The sequence below is a fragment of the Tupaia chinensis genome, unplaced genomic scaffold (assembly GCF_000334495.1).
Source record: "Tupaia chinensis unplaced genomic scaffold, TupChi_1.0 Scaffold000117_2, whole genome shotgun sequence".
In the NCBI taxonomy this organism is placed as follows: Eukaryota; Metazoa; Chordata; class Mammalia; order Scandentia; family Tupaiidae; genus Tupaia; species Tupaia belangeri.
This window is the reverse complement of record NW_006159583.1, coordinates 11,252,203-11,262,267: the sequence shown is the minus strand read 5'-3', so window position 1 is coordinate 11,262,267 and position 10,065 is coordinate 11,252,203. Positions and strand designations below refer to the sequence as shown.

The 10,065-nt window shown below is 42.6% G+C and overlaps 1 protein-coding gene across 3 annotated transcripts in view; it reads right to left on the bottom strand.

Annotated features, from left to right (window-relative positions):
- Positions 1–6,427: 6,427 nt before the first annotated feature.
- The window catches only part of TNFAIP3 (TNF alpha induced protein 3), an 18,769-nt gene continuing 15,131 nt past the window's right edge, over positions 6,428–10,065 (bottom strand). For 2 of the 3 annotated variants that reach the window (XM_014586224.2, XM_006144358.3), the window contains one exon: positions 6,428–8,637. In XM_014586224.2, coding sequence (XP_014441710.1) covers positions 8,353–8,637 — 285 coding nt within the window. In that variant the 3' untranslated portion in view covers positions 6,428–8,352. The remainder of the gene's footprint in view (positions 8,638–10,065) is intronic. The other variant, XM_027770244.1, reaches the window with a different exon arrangement.

Here is a 10,065-nt window from a genome sequence, read left to right as displayed (position 1 = left end):
AAAGAAAAAGAGTGAGACAGGGGGACAAAAAGCAATAAAATCACCCCCCGAGGGATGGGCACGCAGCAATCCCTCATCCTTCATTCTCCTTTTGGGACTTTGGGCACAAATGCACACATATCCAGCATGAGTTTCAAGCCTCTGGGTCTGGGACTTGAACCACGGTAGACCATGTGACAGTCCACTGATGTGACCATTATACCATCTGCTGGTTCAAATTTTAAAGAACATTGTGCAACACATGGAAACCAGACTCAAAATGCTCTTGCTCTCATATGATCTTTAAAAAACATTTTGAACATGCATCACAATATACTTATTATTTTAAATCAATTATGTGCATTATTATATAAATCATTAAAAGTCATGAAGTATAGAAATTTTTAAATAATGAGATAAAGATGAAGTAAACAATATTTTAATTATTTTTATTAATGGTAAAAATACTTTTTGATCTCAATTATAAAAAACAATATTACAAATAAATACATTTAACTGTTTCTCTTAAAAATCTCCTATCATTTTGAAAAAAAAAAAAGCCATTCCAAAATATCATTTTAAGTTCACCTGATTGTGATCCTTGATATTATGACTGTCACAGCTGAAAAAAAAAACATTCTAAGAAGAGAGATAAAAAGAGAAGATATATGGAAAAACATAGAGAACAGAGAGAAAAAAGTTATTGATTGTGCCTCCTAATGCGTGATTTATTAGATTGCATTTCCAGGTATCAAGTATACAAAAATTTTGCTGAAACTCAGCCAGTAATTCCTGTTTTCTTTGATGTCGATTAGTTGGGAAGGTGTAAAGATCTGTTGATATTCCAACAAATAGGTTCAAACTTTCTGAAACTCGTTTGGGTAAGGTTTTTGTTTGTTTGTTTGTGTTTGTTTTGTATTTTTTTTTTTTTTTTTGGTTGTAGGGCACGTGTGCTCACCAGATTGAGACAGAGAGACACAGTGAGAGGGAAAGTGAGAATTCACCCCTGGGAAGGAATGCCACACCAAGTCCATTCTCCTCTTGGGATTTTGGGCACATGTGCACATGTGCTGGGCTTGATTTTCAAGTCTCTGGGTCCAGGACTCAAACCATGGTTGGCCATGTTGGGGTCCTGAGGCCCAACCACCACGCCACCAGTTGGCCCATGTAGGTTAGTTTTAAACAGACTGGGAAATACGGTTTCCAAGTTTAAATGTGCAGATAAGACAGTGTGTAGGTGGCATAGCTACACCATTTCTGAATGAATGAATGAATGAATGAATGAATGAAAGGAAGGAAGGAAGGAACCACTGACACTGCCTTGGAGCTGAGCAACTCATACAGTTACTTCCAACTGATAGCAAATTTTTAATTCCCCAAAGTGGGATCTTTGGTTATTCAAAGTCAGGGAGCCAACTTACAAGAAAGATACTGTCTGCGGCACAAGTTTTATTCAATGGCCAGAGAATGGAGAAGCCTGATTACTTTTTGCTTTAGAAGGTTTTTCTGGTGGTAACCATGCAGATTGTCAACGATGACGCTGGTAGATGTGCTACCTAGCATGCTAATAAGGGTATACTGAGCTGGAACTTTGGGCAGTTGTTGTTCCAGGCGCCATCTTAGTTCTGACTAGTTCAGGCTGGGTTTTTTTGAGGAGGCCTCATCTTAACTACCGACATATGTGCTGCTTTCTAAAAGAAAGAAAAACACTATTAGGGAGGAGCTGGGGTCTGATGAGACCATGGGCTATATGGTGAGTGAAAAGACACCTTTGGGGAGTGGCTGGGGGGGGTGGTATAAACATGGACTATGTGGTGGGTGACATGACTGCTCAGGTGAGAGTGATCCACTGATGACAAAGGAGAGGACCAGCTGTGAATTCATGCAACAAATATTAGGTAAATGAGAGTTATACCATAGTTTTTCAGATTAAAGCAATAAGCTTAAAGGTCTCCTATTTTCTTCCTGCACAATGTGGGTACATGCAGCCAACTTCGGGCTTTGGGCATCAAAGAAAGTCATCAGGTGGTTTTACTTAGAGGAAAGGCATGATCAGATCTATGGCTTCCAAACACCGGTCACGAGTAAAGGATGAGTGAGTGGGCCAGAAAGGAAGCTGGAGTTTTACAGGAAGAGGCTCAGGACCAAGTTAGAGCAGCAGAGGGGCAGAGGAGGAAGGAATGGGCTGGAGAGATATTTTAGAGATTATCTTTTCAGATGTTTGGATGCAGGAAGTGAGGAAACAAATCTAGAGGTGGCTAGGAAGAGGATAATGCCCTTCCCTGAGCCTGGAAAGAAGAGGGCAGATTTATGATATTCTGAGTTCAGTTTCGGATGATATGAGCTTCTGCCCCTGCGTGGTGTAAAGGCGGAATTCTGCACCATTGGGAGTGAATACCTAGGCAAGTCGAAGCAAAGCCATTTCCTTCCAAGCTTTAGTTTTCAGTCCTCTAATCCCTAGGCTCTTTGTCTCTTACAAAGTCATTAATTTCTCTGAAAGTGAGAATTCACCCCTGGGAAGGAATGCCACACCAAGTCCATTCTCCTCTTGGGATTTTGGGCACATGTGCACATGTGCTGGGCTTGATTTTCAAGTCTCTGGGTCCAGGACTCAAACCATGGTTGGCCATGTTGGGGTCCTGAGGCCCAACCACCACGCCACCAGTTGGCCCATGTAGGTTAGTTTTAAACAGACTGGGAAATACGGTTTCCAAGTTTAAATGTGCAGATAAGACAGTGTGTAGGTGGCATAGCTACACCATTTCTGAATGAATGAATGAATGAATGAATGAATGAAAGGAAGGAAGGAAGGAACCACTGACACTGCCTTGGAGCTGAGCAACTCATACAGTTACTTCCAACTGATAGCAAATTTTTAATTCCCCAAAGTGGGATCTTTGGTTATTCAAAGTCAGGGAGCCAACTTACAAGAAAGATACTGTCTGCGGCACAAGTTTTATTCAATGGCCAGAGAATGGAGAAGCCTGATTACTTTTTGCTTTAGAAGGTTTTTCTGGTGGTAACCATGCAGATTGTCAACGATGACGCTGGTAGATGTGCTACCTAGCATGCTAATAAGGGTATACTGAGCTGGAACTTTGGGCAGTTGTTGTTCCAGGCGCCATCTTAGTTCTGACTAGTTCAGGCTGGGTTTTTTTGAGGAGGCCTCATCTTAACTACCGACATATGTGCTGCTTTCTAAAAGAAAGAAAAACACTATTAGGGAGGAGCTGGGGTCTGATGAGACCATGGGCTATATGGTGAGTGAAAAGACACCTTTGGGGAGTGGCTGGGGGGGGTGGTATAAACATGGACTATGTGGTGGGTGACATGACTGCTCAGGTGAGAGTGATCCACTGATGACAAAGGAGAGGACCAGCTGTGAATTCATGCAACAAATATTAGGTAAATGAGAGTTATACCATAGTTTTTCAGATTAAAGCAATAAGCTTAAAGGTCTCCTATTTTCTTCCTGCACAATGTGGGTACATGCAGCCAACTTCGGGCTTTGGGCATCAAAGAAAGTCATCAGGTGGTTTTACTTAGAGGAAAGGCATGATCAGATCTATGGCTTCCAAACACCGGTCACGAGTAAAGGATGAGTGAGTGGGCCAGAAAGGAAGCTGGAGGCAAACAGGAAGAGGCTCAGGACCAAGTTAGAGCAGCAGAGGGGCAGAGGAGGAAGGAATGGGCTGGAGAGATATTTTAGAGATTATCTTTTCAGATGTTTGGATGCAGGAAGTGAGGAAACAAATCTAGAGGTGGCTAGGAAGAGGATAATGCCCTTCCCTGAGCCTGGAAAGAAGAGGGCAGATTTATGATATTCTGAGTTCAGTTTCGGATGATATGAGCTTCTGCCCCTGCGTGGTGTAAAGGCGGAATTCTGCACCATTGGGAGTGAATACCTAGGCAAGTCGAAGCAAAGCCATTTCCTTCCAAGCTTTAGTTTTCAGTCCTCTAATCCCTAGGCTCTTTGTCTCTTACAAAGTCATTAATTTCTCTGAGACTCTGAGGAAAGCCATGGGCCCCCATTTAGGAAAAAAAAAAATGTACACACTCCAATATAAAATTGTTCATACACTTTATGGGGCCCACAGTCCCCAGAAATTTATCCACAATTCTGCAGGGGGGCTGTGCTCTAACTTGCTCCCTTGATGGCCTTGAAACCTGGCCTATTTCTCTGTCTATATGCCATTCTTTTGAGTCAGAGATAATTTGCTAACTGTAAGTCACTTCCTATTTTAGAAATCCTGATGACTTACAGTCAAATGCTTTATGTTCATCATGCTGATTGAAGAGTTGTAATTTTAATGCTAGATGAGAGGTGGAAGAATGGAGAACAGGGAGGAGGTCCATTTAGAGACTTTGTGATTCCTCTAGGCAAGCATTCATATGGCTCAGAGGATGGGATGCAACGGGATGCACACAGAACACTCTGCAAATGGTTCTTGCCTCATTGAACCAGAATCTGGTAAGATGTATAGAAGGACAACCACAAGGAAACAAATGAGATATTCAACAGACAAATGACTTGATTGCTCTAACAAATAAATAACATGACTGACAAATAAATAAACATTGCAGTGACCCAAGCAGTAAGTACCAGTGTGTGATGTGGGGTTTTATGGGAAATACTGGGCTTGGATCCCCAGATGACCTAACTTGAAGGGTGTACCCATGTTCCTGGCTGGGTGGAAAGGTGGTGGTAAGGATTGTGGTGTGATGAGATTCTGTGTTATCTTTCTCTGTGCCTTTCCTCAAGAAATTAAAAAAAGCTTAAAAAATTGAAAAGGAAATGTTACAGAATAAAAGCACTTTATGGACTGAGGTATGTGTCACACTGGGCAAGGTCTCTTTACAATCTAAATGATTAAAAGCATAAATAATCAAAATTAATAAATAAAAATTATTTTTAAAAAGAATACAAGCACCTTAAGGAACATTAACAAGCAAAAAAAAGACTTTGTTTTGTAGAGTGGATAATCTGAGAAATTAGAATACATACTTGGGATCTGGATGATATTGAAGATAAGAGACATTAAAGATATAAAAATAAGTTAGCTAGGTATAATAATGGTAGTTCTATTTAAAAATTCTTATCAATTATAGAGATGTTCACTGAAGTGTTTGTGGCTATGAAATACTGGGGATTCCCTTTCAAATAATCCACCCACCCAAAGGAGGAAGGATAGAAGAAATGAATTCCTCAAAATATTGATAATTGTTGAAACTGGAAGATGTGTGTATCATTATACTATTTCCTACTTTACTGGAGGTTAAAATTTTTCATGAATTAAAAAAAACTTACAAATGATTCTTTAAGAGTGGTCCTAAAATCTAGCTGATCATCAGATTCACTTGAGCCGTTTTAAAAAAATAGACTCTCTAGGGCCAGCAGGTGGCACAGTGGTTAAGGTGCTTGACTCCCACATGATAACTACGGTTTGAATCCTAGACCTGGAGCTTGAAAATCATGCCAGATGCTTATGTGTGCATGTCCTAAAGCCCATGAGAGTAGAGATGGGATTGAGGTGTGGTCATTCCCCCCCCGGGGGGGGTGATTTCTCACTTTCTCACTATCTCTATCAAGCGCATGTGCCCTATAACAAAAACCTTAAAAAAAAAAAAAAAAAAAAAAAGAGTCTGGGCGCTCACAGCCCTGAATCAGTCCTCTAGGTACATATGTACTGAACGGAAGGAAGAGCAAAAGCATGGGTGTGGGTGGAAGTATGTGACATTGCATGATTTCCTAGTTCCAGTGAACTCACAGTCATCTCTTCTGTGTCTGTTGCAGGAGCTCTTACACCAGCCACCCTTCCCCACTGCCTCTCTCTTTTCTGTCTCTCACTCCTCATCCCTTATTTTTCCTTCCCCCACTTAATGTAAGCTCTGGGTAGGAACTTTGGAGACTCACAGGTCCTAGCATCTCTTCTGAGCAGGACTTTCTTGCTCCCATCTGGCCTCAGGGTTCTCATTGTTCATTGTTACATGTAAGGCCTGGGCTTGAGTACAAGGCACTCCCCTCATGAGAGTATTTTTAAAAATTTTAAAAAGTTACCTTATTATCCATGGATGAGAAAGCTATGCACTGCCCAGGTGTATGTAAAAATAAAGTTATCTGGGAAGCACCGTCGTTTTATTTTGGAGAGGTTTTTGCTATAGGGCACATGCGCTCGCCAGAGAGACAGACAGAGAGAGACAGAAAGTGAGAAATCACCCCCGGGGCGGGGGTGGATGGCCACTTCTCCTCCATTCTCCTCTCGGGATCTTGGGCATGCACGCACACGCGCCCAGCGTGAGTTTAAGCCACCGGGTCCAGGCCTTGAAGTCGACTACATGGGAGTTCAATGACATAGCCATTATGCTAACCGCTGGTCCCAAGAAGCATAGTCTTAATATTTAAGCTTATTTATTTCTTTCAGCACTCATCAACAGAAAAACACCAAAATTTGTTCTTAAATAATTTATTTTTTATATTGACTCTTGAGAAAAGTTATATTTATTTAGGAAAACAAAGATTCTAAGAAGAACTAAATGTGCAAATTTCAAATATATTCTATAATAAGTATAAATAATTTTGTTTTTCACATTAAGAATGAAAATATTGATAAACACAAAATATTATGATATCAACTTTAAAAGAACTAGAAGCAAACACTGAAGGTCATTTGACATCTTCAGAAAGAAATTAGAAAGATCAGGAAGAAAGACTTACAGAGCTGTCAGCGGAAAACATGTCCGATAATAAAAGTAAAGGCTAGATAGAATTACAGATCACAAATATTTTCAGGTCCACATCCAGACCCAAAAATAAGTAGCCTTTACCTCTCACTCCTTTTTTTCTAGAGCAAGTATGACAGAAATACAAAGCCCAGAGAAAAAACTATAGGCCAATGACAGAAGGAAATTCCCCCCAACCTAAGGTTACTGAGTTTTGCTGTCCCAGTGCCGGCATGTCACTGGATGCAAGGTCACTGCCTGGCAACCAAGGACACAGCATTAACTCAGCAAACAAAACCATCATGAAAGGCCACCATTCCCCTGGGACCTTCCCCATCTTGTCCTATTTCTTCTCTATCTTATCTCCAAGCAGTTAAGATACTCAAAGGCATCTGCAGAAGACAGAGGACAGTGTCATATTGCAAGACTGGAGTTCTTAAGCAGCAGCATGAGCTCTTAATGAATGGACTCCATGCAATTCCTTCTTTCCTAGAGAGGCAAAGTATCGTAGAGGCTCACTCTCCACTCAGGTCAGGAACTTGCCTGGTTCCATACCATAACTCAAAGCAAATACGTTACCTCAACAAGACACTGCAGGTTTTTCCCAGAGGAAAAGAAACATCTTCATTTAAATAACCTTGAAGTTTGTAATAAAATAAATAAAGTGAATTTAGTCACAAACTGGAGCTCCCTTTAAAAAGGCAGCTAGTTGAGTTCATATGAGCTGTGTATATAAATGGTTTCCAAATAGTAACCAGAAAATAGGTTATTATTATCCAGTCTTCCTATTTATACCTCTAAGGCAGCATATCAAAATTAAAAAAAAATCCCTCATACATAATATAAGGGTATATTATATATGTACATACTTTTACACACACCTCCGGTCAAGTTAACCTCTTTAAAAGTGAAGACAGTGATAACCAAAAGAATCACACGTCTTGCCACCCAAATATTCTGATTTTTCAAAGGTGCGTATTGTGAAGAGCAGCTTGTTTTCTTTTCCATACGAACATGATCAGTCTCAGCAGCCTCAGAATCACAGTCCATGGATGGTTCTGCTTCTCTGCCGGAGCCCCAGGACAGGGACTGGGCAGGTAGGGGAACACCGTTCCCTATAGACACTCTCTGAGTATGTCCATTTTCCCTGAGCTTCCTTTCAGTTTCTTGCGGAGGGCCCTTGTGCCAGGGTGATTCAGCTTCATCTCTGAGAAATGCAGGTGGAGGGCAGGTGGAGTGGCTCTGGGTTTGCCAGCCCGCCTGACTGTGTCAGTATTCAGCCTTTTCTCGCAAGGACATGAAGCAGCCCTGGCAGATAGGGTGAGGGGCTATGGCCAGTCCTAGCATACATTCCGAGTCCAAAGAAGCTCCCAGCCTTCTGGCTGGAAGGAAAGGGGAAGTGCCCTGGCTGAATCTGACTTCATCCATCGCCAGTCACAAGCTTTGCTCTCAGACCACCAGGGAACATTCCCCTGTTACCAAACTCGACTGTCACAGGCGTGACGAAGAGCTTATCTTTCTTCCCCTGTTCAAGGCACTCTGGAGCCTACTGCTGCAGCAACTGCTCCTCTAGGCACTGAGGGTTCCGAGTATAGCACCACATTAGCTGGCGGCTTGAGGGCCCCCTTGCCAGGCTGGCCTGCCTCTTTCTGCTTAGCCATACATCTGCTTAAACTGAAAGCACTCATTGCAGTAGCCATTACACTTGGCGTTGCCAAAGTGGTCGCAGGCAGGGGCCCGGCAGCGCTGTTTAGGGGGTTCTTCAGGAGCAGCCTCACCCCGATGGGCCCCTGGACCCACCCGCTGGCTGAGGTGCTGGCACTCCATGCAGAGTTCTTCACTGCGGCAGGCCAGGATGTTCTTGCAGGAGGCCCGGGTGCACTTGGGCCTTGAGGCACTCTGGGTGGTCCGCGGCATGTCTCTGCGTTGGCTTGATCTCTAAAGGGGAAGAACAAACAGAACTGTTGCTCACTTTTCTCAGGGAGAGCAAGCACAATATGGTCTCACTTGATAGCGTGGGTTTATCCGCCTGAGTGAAGGAACAGGAGTGCTCCTGTGTGCAGCACTAACACTATCTCAATAGCCAAATACAGAATCAACCTAGGTTTCCCAAGACAGGTGAGTGGATAAAGAAAATGTGGTAAATATACACAGCGGAGTATTATTTGGCCACACAAAAAAAGAATGTATTCCTTTCACTTGAGGCAACACAGATGAGACTGGAGGACATTCTGTTAAGTGAGATAAGCCAGGCATAGAAAGTCACATACCACATGTTCTCACTCCTATTTAGAGGCTGACAAAGTTGATCCCATGGAAAGAGAGAATAATCTAGTGGTGACTAGAGTTGAGGGGAGGGAAGGATAGAGAGCACTTAGTCAATAGGTACAAAAGCACAGTGAGATAGAAGATTAAGTTCTAGGGTTCTATAGCACAGTAGGGTGGTCATGGCAGTTAACAATAATGTATTATGTATTTCAAATCTGCTAGAAGAGGAGTGGAGGTGTTGCCAATACAAAGAAATGATAAATATTTGAGGTGACAGATAGGCTAATCACCCTGTTTTTATTTTTTTTGGAGAGATTTTCGCTATAGGGCGCGTGCGCTCGCCAGACAGACAGACAGAGAGAGACATAGAGACAGAAAGCGAGAAATCACCCCCCAGGGGGGATGGTCACGCTGCAATCCCTTCTCCTCCATTCTCCTCTCGGGATCTTGGGCATGCACGCACACGCGCCCGGCATGAGTTTTAAGCCACCGGGTCGGGGACACGAACCACGGTCAACTACGTGGGAGTCCAGCGACATAGCCATTACGCTAACTGCTGGTTCGCACCCTGTTTTGATCATTATATACTGTATCAAAATATTACTCTGTAACCCATAAATACATACAACTATTATGTGTCAATTTAAAAAACCAAACGGGTGTGCACGTGCAGTCTACAAGTCAGAACGCTCCAAGGATGTTTCCTTTCAATTCTGACGTGGAGGCTCAGGTGCTCTTCTACTGGGTTTAATCATCCGCCACACTTATTTAGACAGTTTCCCTACTATTCTATAGGCAACAGACATTTGCTTTCCTTAGGTGCCATTAAGTGGAGGCATCTGGGATGCCCTGCCTTCTGTCTCCTTACAATGCAGGATTATTGAAGAAAGTCTGCTGTGAGATGTCTGTGCATCTACTAAAAGCACAAGAAGTCTCTGATGACCACCTGGCTTTTTGGAGGTTTGAACAGATTTTACTCTACGGTTGATTATTTGCTTTTTAAAATGAATTATAAAGTATACTTAGGCAAGGAAAACCAATAGCAGTTCTTCCACCTGGGGAGCCACAATGACATGGACTCTTTCCGCAGGCTCTTCT